The sequence below is a fragment of the Colletotrichum lupini genome, chromosome 1 (assembly GCF_023278565.1).
Source record: "Colletotrichum lupini chromosome 1, complete sequence".
Classification (NCBI taxonomy): Eukaryota; Fungi; Ascomycota; class Sordariomycetes; order Glomerellales; family Glomerellaceae; genus Colletotrichum; species Colletotrichum lupini.
Genome location: NC_064672.1, coordinates 7,413,341 through 7,439,309, shown reverse-complemented (window position 1 = coordinate 7,439,309; position 25,969 = coordinate 7,413,341). Strand labels below are relative to the sequence as shown.

The window sequence follows — 25,969 nt, the reverse complement described above, 5'->3', positions numbered from 1 at the left end:
GGTGCCCTCGTATCTGACCGGGTATCTCCAGTTGCAGGACGGTCATGGCGCCACAGGAATGACGAATTTGGTGTCAGCGCAGTGCGCACTGCGCCGGTGTGTGGAAGCGTTCCTGAGTCGGGTCATGGTCCCCGGGAAAGTACATGTAGAGTCTCTCGGGTTTCAAGGGGAGATTATCGTCGGACGAATCAAGCAAAGGAAGAATCAATCAATTCCCTCCGTGGACGCGGTGTATGTTGCCCACTCACACCTGTTCACCAGTTTCCCGGTTTGGAGGGGGAACGACCAACGATCCAGAGTTGGGCAGCAGGGGAAATTTGGTTATCGCGTGGGTGGTTAAAATAAGCAACCCCCTGAGGTAATCTTAGGGAGAGGCACTGTCACGCATACGGATAGTCTGCGGGTTTTGTGTGTGAGTGGTGCCAAATAATGAGATTTGATACCTGGCTTTTTTTTTTTCTCGGAGCCCAATGAACGGTACATGGTGCCGGGGCGACGGCGTCGTTGGCCAGTGTGAGATGCACAAAGTCCGGATGATGTGCCCGACCAGAGATGCAAGGCGGAAAGGTAGGGAGTAAGGTAGGAAGGTACCCACAGTCCACACACGCAAAGGAGATCACCCTTTTTTTTGGACCCCTAAATCGCTAGTCACCCCTTCCCGAGTTTCCCCCCCCCTTGGACCTTTCCAGAACCCTTTTCTGTGTGCGCAAGGACGGAGCGGAAAGTTGGGATGACTGGCGCACGCGAGATGCGCGCGTGGAAGGTATCCGGTGTTGAGATAGGCGCGCTCGGGGGAAGGGATTGCCTGTGTAGAGATTGGTATGGGAGGCCGCCAAGACAGGGGAGTAAGTACATGATTGGGAGGCCAGGACGGGATGAGCTTTTTTGTGTATGTTTTGGTGTGTAGGGCTCGATAGTGAGGCTGTATTATTAGGAGAAGAGAGCGAGCGCCCGGGAAGATTCCTCTATCCTCCGCTGTTCCAGATCCAGTCTTCTCGGTTCTGTCGAGTTTCCAAGGATCCACGGTGGAGCTTGGGACGGGAGAATTGGAGGAGGAAGGTCAGGGACTCCCTTGGAGACAGGGGACGGCATGGGTATGGCAGGGCTAACTTGGCAAGACTAAAAAAGAAGTCTTGGTTTGGAACGAGGAAGAGGCCACGAGAACGGGGAGGGCGAGCGGACACTGGAGGGAGAGCCGGCCGGGCGTGGGCACGTAAGAGTACTAGTTGTCATAGTTGACGGGATGGTGTTACGGTGCTCTGCTGTCCATCTGTCCCGTATCTTTGCGACGAGTGGCCTGGGCTTGGTGTGTTTCTGGGTGTCCCTTGCGTGTTGCATCTCGTGGGAACCACCCGGCGCTGTCTTTTTCTTGTCTACTGTGTATGCAGGCATACCAGGTAAGTAGGCTTTAAGTTTTGTGCGATGTGGCCCTTTTCTCGTGCCTGTTTTTCTTCAGACGTGTCAATGTTGACATTCATGTGGCAAGGTATGGGGATGGGGGGGAAAAGAGATCAACAAACGAGGCGCTGGTGTCAAGGTTCAAGGCAGAAAGAAAGGTTTGAATATCGCGACCTGATGCCCCGAGATGTGCATGTATCCGTACCTTATGGATGTACTGCGTACTACGTAAGGCATTGATGGGTTAGGAGGATGTCCTCCTTCCGCGCAACTTGACAAGGGCTCAACTTGTGGATTTGCAGCGGGCTGCAGGTGAAGAGGCCTGCGGTGAGGTAATCGCGGCCGACGCACCTCAGAGGCATGTCATCGGGTGGTACCTAAGGTAGGTATCCATACGTAGCGGGAGGTATCGTCGCCGCGCTAAGACGGATGAAATTGGTGGTAATTTGAGCTGGAGCTTGTACTCGTACCTGAGGTGGGTGGAATCTTGATGGAAGCTGCGGAACCCAAGTCCCCTTATTATCCACTGCAAGGTAGCCACTAGCTGCTCGCAGTGCTCACCTACGCAGTACTATGTATGTACACTACCTACGGAGACAGGCTACGACGGATACAGGGCAGAGTCACAGCGAAGCACCCCAGACATGCTGGGTGATCATCGCCCCCCGGTTTGCCTTCCACCCCTGGTCCACGTCAGGCAAAGCCGCAAATGTGCTTCCATTGCATTGCTGGACTTGGCTTGGTACTTGGAGGAGCGTCGGATTGCATAATGATATCGTCCCGCCCACACACACACACACACACAACACACAATGACTACACTTCCCATTTCTGACCTCGACATTACCGCCATTCTTGGGCTCTCTCCGCTTTAGCGTCTGCGCTACTACAATCCACCAAACATTTCCTACCTACTCACCTAGGTCGCGCACCTCACCCTTTTCTCTATCCTCCCTTTCTACTTCCCACGAAGCTCGCGATACACACCGATAGAACACTCAACCCGTCAGTCCTCTCGCCAGGACGCAGGCTTACAGCAGCGGGCGCATCCTGCAACATCCTGCTGCCGTTTGCTTTTTTTGGAAACCATGACGTTTGGCGACATCATCGCCCGCCGACCAACATGGACCCCGAGCCTACTCTCCCTCTCGAGCGCTCCGTCTCGCAGCATAGCGCAACGTCCATGAGAAGCGGACGCTCACATACCGTACGAGCCAAACGATCAAAACTCAACTCCCAGCCCTCGAGCTCCGCAAGCTCCATTGCCGCCTCCGAAGACAAGTCGCTGACGAGCTTCCCTTCCTTCTCCCCCGACTCACCAAGGGGCGAACACGCCTTTCCTCCGCCGCCATTGACACCTGAGCCCGAAGCCCCTCCCACCGTACGCAAGATCTCCGATACCAGGCCCGGTCCCATCTCCCTGCTGGGCAATCTGACTGGATCATCCGCTGAACAAGCGGCTCGCGATGCGCTGTTCGAGGACTCGCCCATTTCGACCCACAAGATACCAGGTGCCCTTCACCACTCCGACGATGAGCACATTGGGCGTCTCATTGCTAGGCATGGAGCCGTTGCGCTCGTCAGGCAGGTTGCGACCGACCTGGCACAGCGCGATGCCCAAATCGCCCAGCTGAGGAGGAAGGCCGACGAAAGGGAGAGGGCTTTGCGCAAGATTATACTGGAATGCGGCTTATCTAACCTAGACCTTGAGAAGAGATTAAGAACGATCGAACTAGAGGTCAAGACCGAACGCCCCGGCAATCGCCGCAACGAGAGCGGGCTTTCTGACCTCATGAGCGATGCCATGCAGGACACCGTCAACGTAAACGTCTTTGGACAGACTGATGGCAACGACGCCACGATCCGTGCTAGCAACCTAGCTATGCCTTCCGTCCCCGACGGAAGAGGAACCGCGAGGGGATGGAAGGATTATCTTTGGGGCGGAACCAGCAGAAAGGGCAGCATGCCCAGCAGCGTCAACGGCGACGACATCGCGAGACCTTCAACCGTTGTGAGGACGCAGTCCACTGCCGACAGGCGGCCCGGTCTTCAGGACGATCTCTTCAGCCCACCCAGCGAGGGTGTGCCGCCCGAAAGCGTGCCACCAAGAACACCCAGTCGAGCGTCTAGCATTCAGTCTGGACCCCCTGGTTCACGCAAAGCCTCAACTTCGGTCGCTGCTAGCCTCATGAGACTGGTGGCCGGAGGCGCAATCAACACGCGCGAGGGCGGCCCCAACCGCGGAAGGTCTAATAGTGCTACCCAACCGCAGTCGCAGTCGACCCCGCGAGCGTCCTCAACCTCCAGCGCCAAGACCACACAGTCAAGCAGAGCGGTCTCGACGGCGGGCGGCCCCAAGGCTCTCATGGCCATGCGCAGAACCACGGGCACCGCGAACGCTCCTCCCGTCAATACCACCGCCAGGACTCAACCGCAAGAGAGATGGGACACCATGGTGAACAGTCCGACGAATGCGACCTCGAACCGCCAGGAGAGTTACGGTCCCGTCGAGATGGATGCCATCCTCCCACCCGAGACCCAGCCGCCAACCTTGACGCATATTTACAATAACTATATCGGAAGCGAGTATCTCACCGACCGCTTCGGCTTCATCTACGATCAACGGAGAAAGAAGAGGCAGCGCGAATCTGCGCAGGTGGCACGTCACTTGAAGCAGGGCGGACGTGCCGAGATGCTGTCAAACGGCCGGTCGGACTTGACTTCCCCAATGATTGAAGAGGAAGAGGAGGTGCTTGCAGGCCCCGGCAGCGAAGAACGACCTGGCAGCCCGTCGTCCACGGAGGAACGCGCGGGTGAGGGGAAGCCCAAAAAGTGGCAAGATTACCTCAAGCTGGCCACATTCCCGACGGAGCTTTTGTCTCATACCCCCTCACTCGGAGCGCCATCTCTTGAGGTGCTGGAGGGTGGAGAACTGGGCCTCAAGTCACCTGGACTAATTGCAGCTGACGAGCGAGGATTCGTCCCGATTGCGAGCACAACAACATCCGTCATCGACAGCGAGGCGACACCCCCAGTCGAGACTGATGCTGCTGCAGGAACGGTTGTCAGGGACGACACAGAGCCCGTGAAGCTCCTTCTCCAGCACATGGGAGAGTTGCACGATTCTCTGCAGAGAGACAAGGCGGCACGTTGGAACGAGTTCCTGCGCAAAGTCAGGGCGGAGAGGAAGCGAGATGGTGAGGCTGCGGCCGCAGCAGCAGCCGCGCTTGCCGAAGCCCGCTTCGAGCGACCTGCCATGACCATCCCCGAAGCTGCCATAGCCGATGGCGAGCTGATCGGAATCACTGGCCTCGGAAACAAAGGCAAGGTTGGGCGCGCCAAGAGGTCGGAGTTGAGGAACTTGGTTCTCGGTGGCATCCCAGTCAACTTGCGCGCCAAAGTCTGGTCTGAGTGCTCCGGCGCCACTACGCTTCGTGTTCCCGGATACTACCAAGATATCATCGCTCGACCGGACGAAGATGATGACCCGCTAGCAGTGTCCCAGATCGATATGGACATCAACCGTACTCTGACCGACAACATCTTCTTCCGCAAGGGGCCGGGCGTGTCCAAGCTTAAGGAGGTGCTGAAAGCCTACGCCCGCCGAAACCCAGAGGTCGGCTACTGCCAGGGCATGAACCTCATCGCGGCGAATTTGCTGTTGATCATGCCATCAGCAGAGGACGCGTTTTGGATTCTGACCAGTATCATCGAAAACATCCTGCCTTCCGGGTACTACGACCACAGTCTCCTTGCGTCTCGCGCAGACCAGCAGGTGTTGCGCCAGTATGTCGTTGATGTGCTACCCAAGCTGTCGCAACACCTAGACGACCTCAGCATCGAACTCGAAGCGCTCACCTTCCAGTGGTTCCTCAGCGTCTTTACCGACTGCCTTTGCGCCGAGGCTTTGTTCCGAGTCTGGGATGTGGTGCTTTGCATGAACGACGGGAGCACATTCCTGTTCCAGGTGGCGTTGGCCCTGCTCAAGCTCAACGAGACGCAGCTTCTGCAGTGCGATACGCCGGCGAGCGTGTATACTTACATCAACCGCCAGATGACGAACCACGCCATCAGTATCGATAACATGATCAAGGCTTCTGATGCTCTGAGAAAGCTGGTGAAGCGCGAGGATGTGGAGGCGCGTCGCGACAAGGCGATCCAGGCGGAGAAAGATGTTGTGAGGCAGAGAAACGAGATGAACGCGGCTAAGAAGGCGAACAAGGCGAATGGGAATGGTAACGGCGTCGGCACTGGACAAGAGGAGAACGGGGCAGCGGAGCCGGATTTGGATGTCCGCGAGCCCAGGCCGATTGAGCAAGACGTGCAGACGTGAGAGGTGGAGAGCAGCGGTGATGCATTTCAGGTGTTTGAATGGACGTCCATGATACCCCCTCTGTCCGATTGGGAAGACACACAAAATAGCGTCTCTTTTTTTTGACAACACAATACACGACCTCTTGAGCATTGAAAGTTGGACATGAATGATGTGCTATGATGTATGCGTTTAGATTTCATGCAGTATTCGTGGCTATCGTACTCGACTTCTGTAATCATCTGACCAGATACTTCCAAATCTAGTACTCGTCTCCTACAACTTGGCCTTGCCAGCCTTCCACTCCTGCACAAACCTCTTCCCCGCCGCAACTCTCTCCTCCTCCAGCTCCTCCCTCTGATCCCAGATCTTCTCCTCGCTCTCATAGTTCTCTTTGCTGAGCACGTACGCGCTCTCCTTCCACATCTCCATCTTGAGCACGGCATACACCCCGCTCTTGCCCCTCTCCGTCAACTTCCGCTCCGCGATCAGCTTCAGCGCCTCGTCCAGCCCGCCGAGCGCATCGACGAGGCCGGCCTCGAGGGCCGCGGGGCCGGGAAAGCGCTTCGCCTCGAGGACGATGTCCTGGTAGGTCTTGGGGGATGCGCATTTGATGCGGAAGATGGCGGACATGGGGGGCTTCAACGGCGCGCCGAACTCGAGCTCGTTCATGCAGAGGAAGCCCTTTTGCGGGTTCATGACGCGGTAGTCGTGGTGCATGGCGGTCATGAAGCCGCCCGCGAAGGCGTGGCCGGGTATGAGGGCGACGGTGGGCATCGGGTAGGTCAGCAGGCGTTTGAAGAGGGCGTACAGGGTGTCGGGGAAGAAGCGCGGGGTCGCGAAGGCGTGTTCGAGGTCGAGGCCGTTGGAGTAGAATTTCGCGATGGCGGAGGTCGTGACGAGGACGCCGGGCGGGTGGGCGAACTCGATGATGTCGAGGGCGGCGAGGAGGGCTTTGCAGAAGGGGGTTGTGAGGCGGTTGTCGGGGGGCGAGGACCAGGTTAGGAGGTAGACTTGGGGTGCTGGGGTTGTGCAGACTATGGCGCCGCCTTGGTGGGAGTCGAGTTTGGGGATGGGGATTGTGAAGAGGGGGGTTTGGGAGGTCATCTTGTGTGGGTGGGTGGTGATGTTGATGAGGGTGTTGGTGAGATGAGATGGGATTGAGGTTTGGTTATGTTGTTTTGACACACGGATGCTTGAGGACAGATCGAACAGGAGATGACCAGAAAGGATTTCCAAAACTTGTATGTGGATTGTATACAGGTAAGGTAGTCTTGATGATGAAGCTATACTATGAGAATGGATGAGGGCTAAGATAAGTTGAGATCACAAGGCTTGAAGTTGAAGGGATCGACGGAAGGTCCAAGTAAGCGCTGCTGACCTCGGTTCGGCAAAAGGCACTAAGGAAAAGCACACCTCAGATTGCAGACATGATTAGAAAATCAAACGTGCGGCGCGCAGTTCGGCTGACACCCTTCCCCGAATCCCCAAATCTACCTACCTTACCTCAAGGTACCGTATGGCAAGCTGGCTGTTCTCCCGATGCACAAGTGTCAGTCATCCAATCACATAGCTTGTCATCTTGACCAGTTCCCAGTTCTTGGGATAGATGGAATCCTTTTTCCGGGCTACGTGCTAAAGTGCCTTCGTGTTCATGGGGGAACTTACGAGGCTAAGTACCTCGAAAGGTTAATGGGCTTTCACATGTGAAGAAAGAGCGGCCCCAAATGGAGGACCGCCAAGCTCCTGCGGCTTCTGATGCACCCCAGAATCGTCCTGGCCATCCACAATTCGCTTACCTTAGCTAAGTGGATCCCGCCAGTGCCTCCTTTCCCCCCCTGCAGAGCTGCTCCTTACGTAAGGCAGCATGCCACTTTGCGGTAGCCAATCAACACCTGCCATTGACAGAGCTACCCCAATTCCAACTGCCCTGTTGGCCGCTGTCGCGTCGTAACTCCCACTGAGTGGTCCCCGCTGGCTCCAGTGTCAGGTCAGGTCGTCCACGTCTCACAAGTCGCACCTCTGTCCTCTTGCAGGAAAGAAAGCCAGAGACAATAAAACAGATTGGGACTCGCTTTTCCTGCCTTCAGCACACCCCGAATATACTTGCCACAGACGAATCACGGCCATGGCGGAGAAAGACGACGATCAGAGGACCGTCGTCTTCTTTCACCCCGACCTTGGCATCGGTGGTGCTGAGCGTCTCGTTGTCGATGCCGCTGTCGGCTTGCAGAATCGAGGCCACAGGGTGGTCATCTTCACCAGCCATTGCGACAAGAGCCACTGCTTTGAAGAAGCTCGAGATGGTATGCCTGTTTCTTTTACCCATGCCTCTCGCATATGAATGAGCATACCCTGACTTATTTCTCTACCAGGAACCCTCGACGTCCGCGTCCGCGGCAACTGGATCGTCCCTCCCTCCATCCTCGGCCGCCTCACGATCCTCTGCGCCATCCTGCGCCAACTCCACCTCCTCGTCCAGATCTACGTCACCCGCGAACTCCAGTCCCTGAACCCAGACACCTTCTTCGTCGACCAGCTCAGCGCGGGCCTGCCGCTGCTGCAGTACCTCGCCCCCAAGGCGCCCATCCTCTTCTACTGCCACTTCCCCGACATGTACCTCGCCCTCGGCCGCGAAAAGTGGTGGAAGCGCCTCTACCGCGTGCCCTTTGACTGGGTCGAGGAGTGGAGCATGGGCTTCGCCGACGAGATTGCCGTCAACTCGGGCTTCACGAAGGGCATGGCCACGGGCGCGTGGCCGAAGCTCGCCAAGCGCAAGAACTTCAAGGTCGTGTACCCCTGCGTCGACATTGCGCCCAAGAAGGAGAGCGAGAAGAATGCGATTGGCAACGGCAACAAGGAAGAGGAGGCCATTTGGACGGACAGGAACATCATTCTGAGCATCAACCGCTTCGAGAGGAAGAAGGACATCGCGCTCGCCGTCAAGGCTTTCGCGGCGCTGCCTGCGGACCAGAGAAAGGGCGTCCGGCTGGTCCTCGCGGGCGGATACGACCCGCGCAGCATCGAGAACTGCCAGTACCACAAGGAGCTCGAGAAGCTTGCCGCGTCGCTCGGCTTGGAGACGTTCACGGCCAAGAACATCATCACCGCCTTGTCTGCGCCTGAGCACATCCCGGTGCTGTTCCTCCTCTCCATCCCGTCGAGCTTGAAAGACTCGCTCCTCCGATCGGCCAAGCTACTCGTCTACACGCCCTCCAACGAGCATTTCGGCATCGTGCCCCTCGAGGCCATGTTGGCGGGCGTGCCCGTTCTCGCGGCGAACACGGGTGGGCCCAAGGAGACGGTCATGGACGGCGTGACGGGCTGGCTGCGGGCGCCGGACGAGGTGCTGGAGTGGACCGTGGTCATGGACAAGGTGCTCAACAGCCTCGGCCGGGGCGATTTGGAAAAGATGGGCAAGGCCGGCGTGCAGAGGGTGCGTACGGGTTTCGGGCAGGAGAAGATGGCGGAGCGGATTGAAAGGTTGCAGGACGAGATGTTGGCGGAGCCCAAGATGCCGCCCCTGTTGAACGCCGTGCTCAACTTTTTGGGCATTGTCGTGTTTTTCGGGTTGGGACTGGTCACCTCGCAGATGTTTGTCAATGCGAAGCAGAGGAGAGCTTGAGGGACGAAGCAGGCCTGATGAGGAATTATGTTTGTTGGTCTTGTTGTAGAAAGGGAACTTGGCTGTACGATACTCTAGTTGTCTGTCGAATACTGATAGATTTGTTTTCCTGTCAAAAAACAATACCCCTTCGAACCTGCTTCCATCTTCTCATCTACTCGCGCTAAAGTAAAGTCTTCAAGTAAGGTGCTCAACTTGATCTTCCCCACATGGTATGAGTGAGCTCAGAATGGATGCTAGACACCTTGACTTGACCCCCACGTAGCGGGGTAAACACGGATGGCACACACCGTAGCGTAACTCCCTCTCCGAACCTCCGTTCCGTCGCTCGAGCCGGATGTCTCACCTCACTTTCACATATACTCGGTACCTCACTGCGCCGACTTCACTTCCGCACCCCCTCACAAATGTCATCCGACACAACGGCCCCAGACCCGGCCATGAACGGCCGCAAAGCCCTCGTCAACTTCTTCGCCCGGAGCCTGACGGCGTTCCAATCCTCAAAGGATGCGTTCCGCGTCGTCTGCACACTTCCTCACCGAGGAGAAACTGCCGCAGAGGCCAGCGGAGAGTTCAGCGCATCGACACCGGCGCCGGCGCCGCGGAGGCCGAACCGGGACGACGCGAAGGCGGGGCCGGTGGAGAGCAGCCTCGTCGTGCTGGATTCCTCGTTTAACCCGCCTACGCTTGCGCATCTACGCATGGCGGCGTCTGCGGTGAGAGATTTGCAGAAGGGGAGGAGTACGACCACGACGACGACGAGGGGCGGCGGAGCTGGAGAATCGTCGTCGGGTGCGGGTGGGGAGATGGGTCGGAGGAGGGCTGTGAGGGTGCTGCTTCTGCTTGCTGTGAATAACGCGGACAAGAAGCCTAAGCCTGCGGCGTTTGGGGTTCGGTTGGGGATGATGTATGCGTTTGCTGGGGATTTGAGGGATGAGGTGCGGCGGAGGGGGGTAGATGGGGTCGAGGAGGAGCAGCGGCAGCGGCAGCAGGAGGAGGAGGAGGAGGATGTTGAGGTCGACTTGGGGTTGACGACGATGCCGTATTTCCACGATAAGAGTCAGGCTATTTCGGACACGAGGTTTTATGCGCGAGGGGACGGGGGAGGGGAGCCGGAGCAGGTGTATTTGGCGGGGTATGATACTCTTATCCGGATCTTTAACCCAAAGTACTACCATGCTTCTTCTTCTTCTTCGTCACCGGGAGGGACAGCAGTGGAGGAGGCAGAGGCACCGATTCGAAGGGCGCTGGATCCGTTTCTGGGCAGGTCTAGGTTGCGCATCACGATGAGGACGGATGATGAGTGGGGTGGTGAGGGGGAGCAGGTCGCGTACCTCGAGAGTTTGAGGGATGGTGGGCTGGAGGATGTTGGTGGACGGAGGGCGTGGGCGGAGAGGGTTGAGATGGTTAGGGGGAGGGATGAGGGGGAGGAGGTTGTTAGTAGTACCAAGGTGCGCGAGGCTGCTTCCGCGAGGGATGAGGAGGGGTTGAGACGGTTGGTTAGTGCGAGGGTGAAGGGATGGGTGCTCGGCGAGGGGTTGTATCGTGAGTGAGTGCGGTGGTGGAGTTTGATGTCAGGGGGATGTTGACTTTTCTGAGATCAGGAAGCGGGTGATGAGGGCTTCGTGTGCTGCTTCGTCTACGTAGGCCTCGGGGCAGATTCTGCTGCACGCTAACATGATCGAGGATATGAGGCAAGTTCGCAGAGACGTCGTTGATATCGGCGAATGGGCACATGGACTCATCGTCCTCCTGATGGACATCATCGAGCCAGGGAACCTCGTTGGCTTCAAACGGCAGCAGGCCATCTAGGAGTGCAGCTTCTCGAAATAGCTATTATCACAGCCGTTGCATGCCTCCATCAATCTGTTCAACCTTTGTCTCTCGACTTGGCAGGTGGGCGTGTTTCCTTCCTTCAAATTCACACGGGCGGCCGGTCACGAAACATCTCGACACTCAGCCATGTGCCACAGCTTCAGAGATGTACCCGGGGTTTCACGATGTGATTTATCTACCTTGGGACTGAGCTGTTGATGCAACAGTGCATACCATACCTCAAAGGGGCTCCCATCGGCATCCGGTCGATCTCATTGACCCATTCCCCCTTTGATTGACGCTACTCTCAACCGCCAGACAGCTTCTCGCAGCATTAGATCGGTATATGAAGAAGAGAAGTTTTCCGACGTCTTGATGCCTGATTCACCAACATCTTCCCAGGCATCTTTCCCGTTCCGAACCCGCTCTTTCCATCTTCACGATGCAGATTTTTTACATCTCCAGCCCAGGTACGTACTCATCCACCTACCAATTTTCACCAACCCGAATTCTCATTGGCCCAAAAACCTTGCAGCACTTACTGATGCCGTCCCCCACCAAAGACCCACTCCCGCACCTCTACAACCTCTATAAAACGTCGCCTCCCGACCGCAGCTCTTAGGATTTTCTCTTCTTCTTTTTTTCTTCATGTCGACAATACTTCAGAGAATCATTTCTACAGTATTCGACCTACTCTTGGTTCCCTAAAGGAGCTACAGATCCCACCCTGGTTGATGATTGATATCCTCGACACCCTAGAGTGAAGAACTCTGGTTGCCCTCGCACTTTCCGCAAGGAAAGCGGCGCTCCCTCCCTGTGAGGGGGTGCTGTATAGAGGGCGGTGATGATCTCGTTCCCTATCGCGGTCTTGCCTTTGGGCGCGTGGAAGGGGTGGGTGTCGATGGACGTCTGACAGGCTCTGATTCTTTTTCTCTTTTTTCGTTGCGCGCTGGAGCTTTGTTTCTCTGGGTGCGAGGAAGAAAAACAAAACATGCTTTTTCAAAAAAATGGCAGTGATGCACACCTTGACTACACTCCGAGATACACCAATGCTCTCCCATGGTCTTTCTCTATTTTGGTTCAAGGAAGATTGATTTCTTTAGTCCAATACTCACCGCGGCATCCATTACACCGTGGACGTCGAGGTCCACAAACGTGGCTAACATCTTTTCCTGCCAAATGTGATTTTCGCACAACCATGTTTAAACTTGCCTTTACGGGCACTCGATTCCTTGCATCCCCGCCGCAGGCTGTGAGCTATTGGGCTCCGATGCGTGAGAGCCGGGTTAGCCGGACATCTCAAGTTGGGGCTCTGCGACGACCTGAACGAAATATTTCTCGGGCGAGCTTTGATTGGCCAATTCGGTCTTCTGTCAATGCCACAACTGCGCACTCGAACTAGGAGGATTCTTGTAACGTCGTGGAATATGGACATGGCATGCCTGGGACTGTGAACCAGTGACGTGCTATTTTTATCTATCAGATCTGAGCTTGAACATCACTTGGTCAAATCTGCTTTTTGATCATGCCAGAGCTACGTGGTCCTTTTAGTACGACCTGCCTGATGCATAGCTCTGGGGCCGAGCAGAGTCGTAATACCCATATGCCAAATCCCCGGCATCGTGCTCCTCCCTTCGGGGACCGGGAGCATATGCCTCAAAGGAGCGCGGCGTCCGCGGCATCTCGGCGTACGTCTCTGGCGTCGGGGGCCCAGTGTGCCCCTCGCCCGCGTACCATCCATTCCCGCTCGGGTACGGCGGTGCGCCGCCGCCGCCGCTGCCGCCGAGGTTCCCCTCGCTGGCGGACCTGAGCTGGCCCTCGCTCGCAGATCTGAGCTGTGCCACGTTCGTCGCCTCCCGCGAGACCAAGCCCCAGCCCGCGGGCACCGCAGGCGGTCTCAGGAACCCTTGGCCTGGCACGGGTGAAGGTGCCGAAGCAGCAGCAGCAGCAGCTCCCGTCGGCCGACCGCCGCCTGCCGCCGATACGTCAAAGCACGCGGCGTGCACGAGGACGAGGCCGGCGACCTTGACGAGGGTGAAGACGACGCCGAACAGCGAGGAAAAGGCCCAGAGGCCGACGATGGCGGCCAAGGCGGTGAAGCCGGACATGATGCTCTGGGTGGAGGCGTACTTCCGCACGCCGAGGTCGCGGGCGAGGTCGCGGCCGTTGTAAGACTGGATGAAGAAGCCAAACTTGACGACGCCGAAGAGGGCGGCGAGGACGAGCCAGTGGGTCGCCAGGAGGGTGCCGACGAGGAGGATGAGGTAGACGTTGCTGTGGCGGGGCAGGTTCGTGGCGAGGCGGTCGTGGAGGACGGCCTGGGAGGGGGGCGGGTGGAGGTTCTTTGGGTTGATGAGGTTCGTCACGGGGGTGTCGGGGAGGGGGCCCAGTTCAAAGGTTGAGGTGGAGAGGTTCGGGATGGATTGGAAGGCGTGGAAGGCGTTTTGGAGGTTGCTGAACATGGCGGCTGGTGTGAAGGAGGCGGCGTTGCTGTTTGAGCTCACGATGGTGTTTCCTTTGGTGGCTTCTGGGGGGTCCTTTGACGATGATGAGCTGCCGCTTCCGCTTCCGCCACCGCTGCGTCGCTTCTTGCGGTGCTTTGTGTCGCGGGAGGGTCTGGCGTCACGGGAGCGGGATCGTGAGCGCTGCCTGGCGGAGGAGGAAGAGTCTTGACCTCTGGCGGCCGGTCTGAGGGAGTACTCAGCGATGTCCCATCTCGAGTCCCGCGCGGATGAGGTTGGGTAGCCATAGGGCTCGCGATATCCAGAGTCCCGCGTGGGAGCATCTGAGTAGGAGGAAGATCTCGCCATGGTCGAAAGGCAGACTTGAGTGAGAAGCTGTATGAGGAGGCGTGAGGGGTGGATGGTCGAGGAATGAGGGCAGGGTCTGAGAAATGAAGAGACTGCCGGACGATCAAATTCCAACGCAAAAGACAGGGTGCGAACAGGAACTGACTACAGCAAGTCGAGTCTGAGCGAGGGAATTTAAAAAAAAAAAAAAAAAAAGCTGGGAGTGACAAAGAGTGTGTTCAGTCGGTCAGCGAATTCCTGTGTCTTTTTTGCCCGTCGGATGGATGCAGCTGCAGTTGTACCCGACCCTGGCGGCGATTGGCGGGGGATGTTGCGGTGGAGCCGCTTCCGGATAGCCGCTCCCAAGAACCAAAGACTTGGCGATCTTCAACTTCACCTTGACACCTTTTCACCGGTACTACTACTATCTGGAGTTGGAGTTGTACTAGAAGAGATTCTCATGCACCGAGTCCTTGGCGCTGCCTTGAAAACCCCTCAAGGTCAAAGCGATGACATTATCCCTCAGGCTTCAGCTTTCGTGTCAAACCTGGGACGGCCCGTTAGCTCCAGGGTGGGCATGAGGGGCAGCTCGTCCAGGTGCGTCATCACAGAACCCCCAGCCACTTTTGGAAGAATTCCAGAAACATTCCAAACCATACGAAACTTTGCTTCTAGAACCATGAGGGCCATTCCAACAACGTCCAATTGATTCATTTGTATTATATACGGGCAGCAGCCAGCCGTACTCGGGTACGGGCCCTCTTGAGGGGTATCGTTTTCCAACCTTCCAAGGCTATGGACAGGGACGCACCGTTGATCACCCTTGGCCCGGATGAACTCGCCCTATTCGAGCTTCAGGGATAGACGCCTTTACCTGGCTCATTCTGGAAAAACATAGGCGGCAGGCTAAACGACGGCTCGACCTTTTGCACCTGCTGGACGCTATCCCTGATGATATCGTACCCAAAGTTATACGCAAAGAACTCTTCCGGGTTTTCTGCAACACGTCCTGTCAGCGGCTTCTTCACACAAGCACCTTCACTATCAGAAGCCTTCACAGAGCTTGCACTTACTAGGCACTTTGTCCGCGGGAATGAACTTGGCCGCCTCTTCCCGTATCAACTCGGGCTCCTCTTGACCAGCGTTACTGAAAACCTGCATCACGCTGGCGCGGTTTCTCCGAATGCTCTCATACACTTGCAGACGAGACTCAACATCTTTGACCTCGGCGCCGGCCAGCGCGATGCCGAGAGCCACGCCGTCTTCGATACCTTGCGCACCGCCTTGGCCCTGGTCTGACGTAGCTCATCTGTTAGCAATCGGTAGATGGGCATGGGAGTATGACCGGATATGCTGTCGTTGAAACTCACGTGGTAGCATGGGGTGCGCGGCATCGCCAGCCAGCGTCAACTTCCCCTTCGTCCATGTAGGGATTGGGGCTCTGTAGAGGAGTGCCCATTGCTTCACCTCAGTAGCCTTGCTAAGCACGGTGTGAGTACTGATCGTGTATGCACGAAGTGAGGTTTCTTACTCAAGAATGGCCAAGACGCTTGGGTGGAATTCGGAGTATCTCTCTAGCAGCTTTTCTTTGCTTACAGAGGCGTGCCAGTCCTCCTTTTTGGTACTCTCAATATCGTCGTTGTTGAAGATGGCCACAAAGTTGTGGATCTCATTGCTACTCGAGTTAGCACACAGACGAATAACATGTGCTTCCTACTCATCTCACAACTACTACCGTAGTGTAGAAGATTGGGACTTACTTTCGACAAGGGTACGAGACTAGACGCTTCTTGTCTCCAACCAGGAACTTCATCCGCCCATCGTCGCCCTCGTTCCAGAAGCGCGTGACCGGGTCCGCCTCGACATCGGCAGCTGGTATGAGGAAACGGAAGCAAAAGTTGTAGTGCCCTTGAGGCACCGCGGGGTTAGAGCGGCCGAGGATCGCCTCGACTCCAATGGTGTGGACGCCATCTGCCGCAATCACCACGTCGCCTGTGACTTTCTCGCCGGAAGCCAGTGTTATCGAAGCTCCCTCGGGATCCTAGAGACGTGTTAGCCAGACTCTACGAGGGTGATATGGACAGTCGCCACTTACATATGCCACAATCTCGCTCTTTAAATGGATAGTCGCAGGCCGCCCTAACCCAGCCCTCGACTTCTCATGTCCATTGACACCATTCGTCTCGGTCCTATTTGCCTCCTCAACGCCATTGCCATTGACATGACCCTCAGGCTCCGTCGCCAACCTCTTCAGCTCCTCGTGCAAATCGACGCGGTGCGCAAAGTACCACGGCGCGCCGTACCGCTCCTCGATATAATCCTCCGTGCCGACGTGGAACTTCTCGAGCGTGTCCCCCTTTGCGCGAAAACTGCACTTGACGAGGACGAACTTGGCTTTCACGGGATCGAGGCCCCAGGCGAGGAGCGCGCGCGCGGCGTTGGGACACACGTGGATCGCGGCGCCGATCTCGTTGTTGAGCGCGGACCGCTCGTAGACGTGGACCTCGTGGCCGGCGCGGCGGAGGCCTACGGCCGCGGAGAGGCCTGCGATGCCGCCGCCTACGATGAGAATTTTGAGGGGTGCCATTGGACGTGAGAGCAACTCTCGCAGTTTTACTCTGCGGTTGGGTTTCGAAGCGACAACTGGGGTTGCCTTTCAACGGGTAAGAGATGGTCGCACAGACCTTTGGAGACGTAGCAAAGATTCTCTTTAGATGATGTGTATATGTAAAACAAAACCGTTCGTCTGAGAAGGAGAGGGAGTGAGATGCCAACGGCGCGTCTACGTCTCGACCGCGGGTGGGAATCGCGTAGGTTGGATGATGGACCTAGGCTTTGGCCCCTTGGGTCCACGCACTAGACGATGCGGGCCGGAGTTAGCTTCGCAGAGAACATGACCCTACGGATGCTCGGTTCTAACTGTCCAGAGTCCGAAGTCCCTGTGGTGATGGAGAGTGTATGGACTCTGTTCGGATCACGTTTCCATTTACAGATGACGATGCATCTTTCGACGGGGGCAGCGGTCCAACGTACCCATTACCTCCCAACGGAGCTCGGTCAAAAACACCAGATCCATGGGCCAGAGACGTCTCGATCGTGCCAGATGAAGGGAACCCTTGAGGTTCTTGACTGGGAATCTGGGAGCAGGTCGGACGATGAGCCAGGGCGAGGGGGACCGGTCGAACAGGCCCCAGTGAACAAGCAGCTGGTCCGAGTCTGTGCCGCAATTGGCGGGGCAAGTGTTACATTAGCAATGGAACGTCGACACGTACGCTCCTGTCACGGTACATAGTATGGACTTGAGCAATGGTGGGTGGGTGAGATTCTCAATGGACATATGCGCACATCCTCCGTAGAGCAGTGTCTTTGGAGCCATTGACTGTGTAGATACCAGTGTGGAGTGGTACTTGTGGGACGGTTGGTTGGAAGTTCTTGCAGACAAGGAGGTCGTCTCCCAGGGGTCTTGCACGACAGGGAGTGATCCGGGAACAGGGGTCATGCGCTCCGCTGAAGAGGGCGGCCAGGGTTCATGGATTATAGAACCGGGTATCGTTTTGGTAGCTTCCGTGAGAATTGTAACCCTTGCGACTTATAGCTGGGATGGGCGACGGGGTCATTGGATCCCCTGCTCTGAGCTGCCGCATGAGTTCTAACCTCCGATGTAGAGCAGAATGCAACAGCGGACGAGATGAGAGAAGATGATGAGGAGTTTGCCAGCAATCGTACGGGGTCGAGAAGCCCTTGTTCTGTGAAGACTTTGGCTGGCCAAGGGCGGGCATCGAGGATGGGCGGGACGTGGGAGAAGGATGTCTTTGATTACGAAGGAGACACAAGGGGAATAACATCCTGTGTTTTTTGGGTAGACTTTCTATTTTGATGTTTACGTTCTTCATCACCTCCTCTGTTTCCAGCCATTCATTCATTTCCGAATGTGTAAGTAGCCGACGGCATCATAGACCGCCACGATGTCAACCACGAAGGATGTCATCACAGACAATGTCCAGGAAACTGGATTAATGAGCGAAGCAAGAGCCCCGGTAGCTCCTCCGAGCAGTCGTGATGAACCCAAAGAGAGCATCGAAGGCTCCGATGAGCCGGTTCCTCACTTGCACGCAAAGACGTTTCTCACAGTCTTTGCCGTCTGCTTCATCTACTTTGCTCAACTCATCAACGTTGTCGGCGCCGGAGCTGTGAGTAGTTCGCCATGATTCTGCCAAACTACCTAGTAGAAACAGCTATGTCTAACTTGCACTCTCTCTACAAGCAAACCCAAAACATCGCCGCCGTACTGGGGGAGAGCGACAAGAGCGTCTGGCTAACCTCCACAATCGCCATCATGACAGTCGTCCTCTCCCCCATCGTCTCCCAGGCCGCAGACTACTGGGGCCGCCGCTGGTTCCTCATCGGCCTCACGGCCTGCGGCGTCGTCGGCTCCATCGTCGTAGCCCGCGCCTCCACGATGGGCATGGCCATCGCCGGCTTCACAGTCACGGGCTGCTCCTACGGCGCCCAACCCCTCCTCCACGCCGTCGCCTCAGAGGTCCTACCCCGACGCTACCGCCCGTGGGCGCAAGCGGCCGATAATCTGTCGGCCGCAATGGGAGGCCTGGTGGCGCTCCTGGCCGGCGGCGCGCTCACGCGCAACGGCAACGCCGCGGGTGTGAGGAATTACTGGTACATGGCGACGGCCATCTACTTTGTCGCCACGGCCCTCGTCCTGGCGTTGTACAACCCACCAAAGACGGCAAATGAGACGCGCTTCAGCGTCTCTGAGAAGCTTGCGAAGCTCGACTGGGTTGGGTACGCTCTCTTGTCCTCGGGCCTGGTGCTCTTCTGCATGGGCCTGTCATGGTCTCAGAACCCCTATCCCTGGACCGACGCGCACACTGTCGCGCCGTTCGTTGTCGGCTGCGCGCTCTGCATCGCTCTGGCCGTGTACGAGACGCGCTTCAAGAAGGATGGCATGTTCCATCACGGGCTCTTCAGGAACGGACGCAACTTCCCCATCGCGCTGGTCTGCGTCTTTGTGGAGGGTCTTGTCTTCTTCGCGGCCAACAATTACTTTGCTTTCCAGGTCGGCGTGCTCTATGAGACGGACTCGTTGCGCACCGGACTCCGGTATGGTGTTACCATGATTGTCTGTGGCGTCTCGGCTGTCTTGGCTGGGTTATGGTGCTCGAAGACACGTAACGTCCGCTGGCCTACCGTCGTGGCGTTTGTGTTCATGATTATCTTCTTCGTGTGCATGGCTACGACTACACCGAGCACCTCCGACCCTGTCTGGGGCTACCCCGTGTTCCTGGGTATCGGGCTGGGTATCTGTTTATGCACACTCGTCACGATTGCACAGCTGTCTACTCCTCCGGAACTCATTGCCATCACCAGTGGTCTGATGATTGGCGTGAGATCCTTGGGCGGATCCATCGGTCTCGCAATTTGTGAGTTCCAGACCTCTGCACTGGAGGAGACGCGAGGAGAAAAAGCTTGCTAATAAGAGCTTTCAATAGACAACGCCATCATCACCGACCAGCTCTCGAGAATGCCTAGCAATATTGCTGCCGCTGTTCTGCCCCTTGGACTTCCTCAAACGTCTCTTGGACAATTTATTGGTCTCTTGGTCGCTCATGATAACGCTGCATTGAGTCAAGTTGAGGGAGCCACACTGGACATCATCCAGGCAGGTGCTGGTGCGCTTCTGCAAACTTACAGCCTTGGCTTCCGTTACGTTTGGATCGCTGCCGGCTCTATTACAGTTGTCGCTGCCATCGGTGAGTTCTATTCTACTTACCCACCTTGTTTCTCTCTAGTTAATCAATGGCTGCAGGTGCTTTCTTCCTCGTTGAGCTTGAAAATGAGTTCAACATGCATATCGACGCTCCGGCTGAGAAGGAAGATGATTTGTACTCGAAGTAAACCTAGTGTCCTGATATTCGAGCTGATGTCTTGCTCCTAATTCGCCTAGAATGAAACTCAAACTTAATCGGCAATTATGAACTAGAGAAGATTGTAAAAATTGTAATAAAAAACTTGCTCTATCAACAAATTAGTTCACATTTGCTGTTCAACATGCTGCCTCAAGGCGTGCGGAGCGAACTCCGGACATTCGTCCGCACGCCATGTTGAATCAGACTCGAGAAAGTAACTATCAACATGGTGCATGAGTCTTATGGCGTGCTCCTCTTGTTGGAAAGTGCTCCGTTGAGCTACTGCACCATCTCTCGTGCAATATCGGTTACGCCTTTCCACCGAAACCTTGTCGATATCCTGCATCAAATTCTGCAGCGTATTGTTGAATAGTTGTATTTCCCAGTTCCAACAGCCCAACTCCTGCAAATATCGTACGAGGTAGCATATCCAATGTTAGAGATGTGGATCATACTTGTTTTTCCTGTTGGTGGCAGTTTGAAGACACAGGGACCGGGGCCTTGTTGGTCGTAAACGGACTTTACATCGGGAAGTGGCCCCTCATAGCCGTAGGTAGCATTGTGGCTCCTTCAACCATGCCCAGTTCTTGGTGCAAGGGTGGCATGAATCATTGACACAGCCCTTTACGACTACGAATACCTATTCGTACCCAAGACTCAAGGGGCCAGGCCGTTGCGTTTCCATCGGTATAAGGGTCGTCCGAACAGACAATGCCACACAGACTTCGAGATCTTGAACATGCCGACTGATTGGAAATCACATCTGGGTTCGATCATACGGCGGGCGTTCTCAGGGACGAGTGATCAGTGGATGGGCAAGCCCGGACCAAGTGATGCCGAGGGCAGGGGATCCTCGCTAGCCGATTTTCATCTTCTGGGGAAGTCCAGATTTTAAACTCTTGTTTTTTCTGCCCAGACTTGGCTGATCAGCAAGACTGCTTCGACTTCAAGTCTTGATGTATCAGTGAAGATCGCACGTTAGACATCTGTTGGATTATTGACATGAAGCAGAATCACACTATGAGGGTCCGAAAATTTGCGCGTAGAAGGTGTAGCATTCGTGATTCGGGAAACGAATCCCCTTTAGGGCCAAAGAAGTAGCTGGACGGGTCGTTGCAGGTTCAGACTGGGGTTGTATCCCAGCCAGTGGGTAATTTTGGCGACCCTGGTTGGGATCTTATGAACTTCGCGAAGACACCAACCGAGTTGCGAAATTTATCCCCTGCATCTCTTACGTTCGCTCACAGTCAAATGAGTGATACTCGCTTACGCAATCCGTAATGAACAAGCAAGACACAACTTAATACAACAGGTGTATACAATACGGTCTGAAGGGAGCAAGAAGCCAACCAGCCCCAGAACAGAAATTTCTTTGGGCTCACCAGAATTATCTGTGTTGACTTCTAGGGTTTGAAAGATTGATCTAAACACCGATGCAACGAAAACTCATCGGACTAATACCGAGGGATCCACTCAGAATATGGCAAGTAAACGTGACATTCACAGAGCACGGATGGTTCCATCAAGTGTCAGTGTGGCTTCGAGAGGTTCTTTACTGATTGCAGAAACGGGATCAGCTCCGACGCAATATATCCAGTAGCTTCTACTATGGGCGGGATGCCCTGAGGGAGGTCGAAGGTGGGCACTTCTACTGCCATATCAGGGAGCACCGTGGCGTGTCGTAGTAACGTCTAACAGATGCAGTTGAGAGGTAAATGTTCAACCTACATAGAAATAGTACAAACTCCTTGGGTTGGAATGACGATATCTCCCAATATTTGAAATCCAGCCTTTGGGAATAAAGATCCTTTAATTCACATTAGATGACTCCTCTCGTAAAACTTACCGTTAGATCGCGGGATACATGTGTCGGATTGGAAGTCTAATTCGACCGCGGCATACAGCCGACTGCGCAGGGGCTAATTAGGGGCCCTATTTACGATTATCGTAGCCAGCCTAACCTACGGTTAGAACCTCCTTTTTACACCTACGTAGATATTTATATAGTCTAATTAATCTCTTTATTACTTACGGTTTAAACTAACTACCCTATTATAGGGATACTAATACTAATTAGTAATTAAATTTTATTATTATAAATTAGTAAGGTATCTCGCTATATAAAAGAGACGACTTTTTAATATTATACAGAATAAGAGACTCGTACTAATTAACCTTACGGAAGTAGATAAAAAAGGAGGTAATTCTCGAATACTATACGGAATTAAGTAATCGTAGCCCTTTATTACCTACGAGAGGTCGACGTTTACTACGTTAAACTACGTTAATTAATAGAACCGCTTAAGTAATTAGTTTTTTTATTATCGCCCCGAGTAGCTTTTTTATTAAATAACTTTTTCCATAGCCGGCCCGCAATTAGAAATTAACTAGTTAAATTAGTAAAAGGAAATACTTACGTAACGACTACTTACTTAATTAATTAGCGTAATGAACAAGCTTAATAATATAATATAAAAAAGTACTATGCGATCGAAGAAGGGGATCTCTAAATATAAATATTTTTATTTAGTAGCGAAGGTAACCTTATAGGAGTTATTAAGCTAAGAGATTTATAATATATAAAAAAGTCTATTATTATAGGGATCTTATGGGTACGCCCTTAAGCTTATAATCTAAACGACCTCCTCGTAGCTCCCTTAATTACCCCCCGGGTATTACTTAGGAATATAATATAGGGGACGGTTTAATAAGGGAGGAGGGGATTTAGAAGTCCTAATAGTATCGAGTTAAGAGTATTACGGATCTCGGAGATTAATTTAAAAAGAAAGCGGCTACCCTAAAGTAGTCCTACGACCTCTTATTAAAGTTATTATTAGCCTAAGAAAAGGCTAAAAAAACGAGGATCTAAGGGAAAAAAAAAGAATTTTTTAAAGGGTTACTAAAGGGCTTCTTTTTATATTAGCTCCCGGCGCGAGATTATTAATTTTAAAAAATCGGTAACTAATAAAGATCCTAAGACTAATTATTATATCTTATTATAGTAATATAAACGTCTGCCGTTACTATTATTAAAAAGAACTATTAGAACTTACCTTTTTATACTAAATAAAAAGGAGGATCTTAGTAAGTACGATAGCTAGTGATTTAGAAAGGTAGTAGTAATTATTAAAAATAGTAAAAACGAGAGTAGTAACGAGACGGTAAGAGGAAGTGGGAATCTCCTAGACTTTAATAAATTCGTTAAGTAGCGAAAGTACGGATTTATTATAACTAGTGCGCGGATTAAATATATCCTTATTAAGATTAAATATGCTAGTAATTACTAATACGGGTATAAGCTAGAGCACGACCCTTAGCGAGTTAGGGTAAAGAAAAAGAGGATAAAACCCGATCCTAAATAGAATCCTAATCCCTTATAAATAGGTAAATATTAACTCGGACTATTAGGGGACGTAAATATATAGAATCGCGGATTAGCCTAACGGCGAGTAAATTAACATAGTATTAATCTATTTAACTAAGGTTTATAAGAAAAAGGGGCTATAGGGGCAACCCCTATTCTACGAGATTATAAATAACCTTAGCTACTAGCTAGATAAATAGTTCGCGAGCGTAAGCTTAGGAATTGCGAAAGTAGTTAATAAATTCCTTTATGGGCGAGGGGTATTACTAGCGCAATTATAATTACGAGAACTATACGAAATATTAGTAGCGATAATTATAGAAGAGGAATTCGTATTATAGAACTAGGTATAGGTCGATAGAGCGTATAATCGCTTTTACGAATTTAAAAAAAGGGTAAACGACTTAGATTTCCTCCTTATAATTACTAACGGAAATCTATTATCGTAAAAAGATATACCGGGGTAAAATATAGTACTAGAAGTACGACAATCGATAATTCTACTTATTTCGATTTATAACTTATTATTATTATTAATACGAAATTCGGCGCCGATTAGTTAATAAAAAAAGAGGTAAACGACCCGAAGTTACTAATAATACGTAGCGACGTAGGGATCGTATATAAATACCGAAAATCTAATAGTAAATACGAGGTAATTTATAGACCTTAAAAAGATCTTTTTAAAAGAGAAATTGTACTCTAGGGGGAAGTATAAGGTCTTATAAAAAACCTTAATAATATTTTATAATTATTACGAAAAAGTCGGAATTAGGGAATACTAGTACTATTTAGTAATTAATATCGTACTTATAGGCAAAGCCTCTAATTACTATTACGAAGCGGTACGTAATCTTAATTAAAACGACTTTCTTAGTATAATTAACGTAATCCGAAGCCGCTTTAAGACTTACGATAAGAACCTAGAGCTCCTATTTAAACTACGAGCGATTTCTTTCGTATTTATAGCTAGGATAATAGAGGGTAAATTACGAGTAAAGATCCTCGAAGGGTTTATTAATCGAATTAATAAGCTAGTAAAAACCTAGTTAAATAAGGGGATAAACGAGCGGAAAGTCGGATATTTTTATACTATAGTTTAGCGTATATTAGAGGTAAAAATAACCCTATACTAGGTACTTAAAAAGTACGAGACGCTCTACTCGAGGTTAAGATCTAGCTTTAATATTAAAATAAAAATGCCGCGCTAAACCTACCTCTAGGCATACGACGGCCTTTATTAGTAATATTAGGTTAATTAAACGTATAATAAAAAAAGAAAAGAAGCTAAATACGGTAATTATTAGTAAGGAGGCTAAGATTCGTTAAATAGGTAGAGATTTAACTTATAAGTAGGGTAATAAAAAAGGTAATACTATATTTATAAAAAGGATAGATATTAATTAAGTAACTACTCCGAGGAAGAGCGTATTAAATCGTACGAATAGTATAGAAAGTCGAGGGTAGTAAACGGTAAAACTAGCCCTCGTCGGTTTAACTAATTCCTTATTATATATAAGGGTAGATCCGGGGGCACGGAACTTAGTAATAGTAGCTAAAGTAGCGGCCTAAAGTATATACCCCCTATAAGAGATTTAGAAAATAAGGAAGATCTTACCCCCTATACTAACGAATTAAATTATAACGAAATTAATAATATTAACTACTCTTTTTTTACCCCGTTAGCCTCTAGAGGATATATAAAGCTAAATAAATAGAGGGTAGTAGAAGCTCTTAATAAGCAGGCTTTTATTTATAGATAGTAAAAAAAGGTCCCTTAGATAACGAATACAGAGGTAGCTAAAAGGGCGAATCTAATAATACTAAAGCCTATTCTTTTAATAAGTAAGGAGAAGACGCTATTTCTCTTAATATCTAAAAAAAAGGAATATAGTACTAAGCAAATCTAGGGGTAGTTAAAGGGGTCCTTTTTATACTACCTAAATCACTCGAATACTAAGCTTATATAGGCATTCTACGTAAGTAAAAAGTACGGCCTAGATAATTTCTATAGGATTATCCTAGATACTAGGGTATTGTAATAGTTAATAAGAGGAAAAGGGTAATTCTAAGCGCTATAAAAAATCGTATTAATAATACTTAATACGTTAATAGCGGGTATTACGAGGATTAGCTTTAGCCTAGGTAAGGAAATCGTTACCCTAGGTACGGTAAAAATAGAGACGTACTTCGGAACGATAACTTTTTATATTTTACCTATTAATACCCTATTTCTCTTATATCTAAAAGATATAGATTAACTAGGCATTATATTCGATAATATAAGGAATAGAATTTCTAGCTATAAGTACTTCGAAATAGTCGAACGACGATAGGGGTACGCGTTTATAAGGCTTACTAATAATACGAAGTTAATTAATTACTGTTACGAAGGTAACTTTGTTTACCTTATTATTCGCCTTATTATCAATATTACGTAAGCAAACTATATACCATATTAATCTACGATTTCTGTAGATTATTATAGGTATTGATTATGTAAGCAATACTGCTTATATAAGCTTACGTGAGCAATGGAAAGTACTGGAAGGTAACTGAATAATCTGGAATTTACTCGAGGCGGAATTACGTACTACGATTACGCATTCACTTACGTATACGCTTATTAATTATATCATAATTAATAAGCAATGGAATATTCTAGTAGGAGGTTTTTATGCCTATATGTAGGCGTGTATTTGCCTACCTAGACCTTTCGTTAAGCAAGCAACTTCTCATATA

At 51.9% G+C, this 25,969-nt stretch overlaps 9 protein-coding genes across 9 annotated transcripts; 5 read left to right on the top strand and 4 right to left on the bottom strand.

Moving 5' to 3' along the window:
* Positions 1–2,521: 2,521 nt before the first annotated feature.
* Positions 2,522–5,731, top strand: CLUP02_02133 (TBC domain-containing protein; the record flags this gene model as incomplete). Its single annotated transcript, XM_049281167.1, has 1 exon — positions 2,522–5,731. One exon carries the CDS (start codon positions 2,522–2,524, stop codon positions 5,729–5,731), a length of 3,210 nt encoding a protein of 1,069 aa, XP_049137124.1.
* Positions 5,732–5,986: 255 nt separating this feature from the next.
* On the bottom strand, positions 5,987–6,817 carry CLUP02_02132 (enoyl-CoA hydratase/isomerase; the record flags this gene model as incomplete). Its single annotated transcript, XM_049281166.1, has 1 exon — positions 5,987–6,817. The coding sequence occupies one exon, from the start codon at positions 6,815–6,817 to the stop codon at positions 5,987–5,989; it is 831 nt and encodes a 276-aa protein (XP_049137123.1).
* A 1,021-nt stretch (positions 6,818–7,838) lies between these two features.
* Positions 7,839–9,335, top strand: CLUP02_02131 (glycosyltransferase family 1; the record flags this gene model as incomplete). Its single annotated transcript, XM_049281165.1, has 2 exons — positions 7,839–8,016; positions 8,086–9,335. The coding sequence occupies 2 exons, from the start codon at positions 7,839–7,841 to the stop codon at positions 9,333–9,335; spliced, it is 1,428 nt and encodes a 475-aa protein (XP_049137122.1).
* A 407-nt stretch (positions 9,336–9,742) lies between these two features.
* CLUP02_02130 (cytidylyltransferase) lies at positions 9,743–11,147 on the top strand (the record flags this gene model as incomplete). Its single annotated transcript, XM_049281164.1, has 2 exons — positions 9,743–10,834; positions 10,983–11,147. The coding sequence occupies 2 exons, from the start codon at positions 9,743–9,745 to the stop codon at positions 11,145–11,147; spliced, it is 1,257 nt and encodes a 418-aa protein (XP_049137121.1).
* Positions 11,148–11,174: 27 nt separating this feature from the next.
* CLUP02_02129 (uncharacterized protein) lies at positions 11,175–12,316 on the bottom strand (the record flags this gene model as incomplete). The annotated part of the gene is made up of 5 exons (XM_049281163.1): positions 11,175–11,223; positions 11,277–11,362; positions 11,471–11,585; positions 11,905–12,059; positions 12,266–12,316. 5 exons carry the CDS (start codon positions 12,314–12,316, stop codon positions 11,175–11,177), a joined length of 456 nt encoding a protein of 151 aa, XP_049137120.1.
* A 381-nt stretch (positions 12,317–12,697) lies between these two features.
* On the bottom strand, positions 12,698–13,960 carry CLUP02_02128 (uncharacterized protein; the record flags this gene model as incomplete). Its single annotated transcript, XM_049281162.1, has 1 exon — positions 12,698–13,960. One exon carries the CDS (start codon positions 13,958–13,960, stop codon positions 12,698–12,700), a length of 1,263 nt encoding a protein of 420 aa, XP_049137119.1.
* An 833-nt stretch (positions 13,961–14,793) lies between these two features.
* On the bottom strand, positions 14,794–16,526 carry CLUP02_02127 (FAD dependent oxidoreductase; the record flags this gene model as incomplete). The annotated part of the gene is made up of 6 exons (XM_049281161.1): positions 14,794–14,936; positions 15,013–15,234; positions 15,310–15,419; positions 15,471–15,614; positions 15,700–15,980; positions 16,035–16,526. 6 exons carry the CDS (start codon positions 16,524–16,526, stop codon positions 14,794–14,796), a joined length of 1,392 nt encoding a protein of 463 aa, XP_049137118.1.
* Positions 16,527–17,904: 1,378 nt separating this feature from the next.
* On the top strand, positions 17,905–19,852 carry CLUP02_02126 (PEP5; the record flags this gene model as incomplete). The annotated part of the gene is made up of 4 exons (XM_049281160.1): positions 17,905–18,129; positions 18,204–19,377; positions 19,447–19,707; positions 19,764–19,852. 4 exons carry the CDS (start codon positions 17,905–17,907, stop codon positions 19,850–19,852), a joined length of 1,749 nt encoding a protein of 582 aa, XP_049137117.1.
* Positions 19,853–25,329: 5,477 nt separating this feature from the next.
* Positions 25,330–25,488, top strand: CLUP02_02125 (uncharacterized protein; the record flags this gene model as incomplete). The annotated part of the gene is made up of 1 exon (XM_049281159.1): positions 25,330–25,488. A coding segment is annotated over one exon (159 nt), but the record flags the coding sequence as incomplete, so codon positions are not given.
* Between the last annotated feature and the right edge of the window lie 481 nt (positions 25,489–25,969).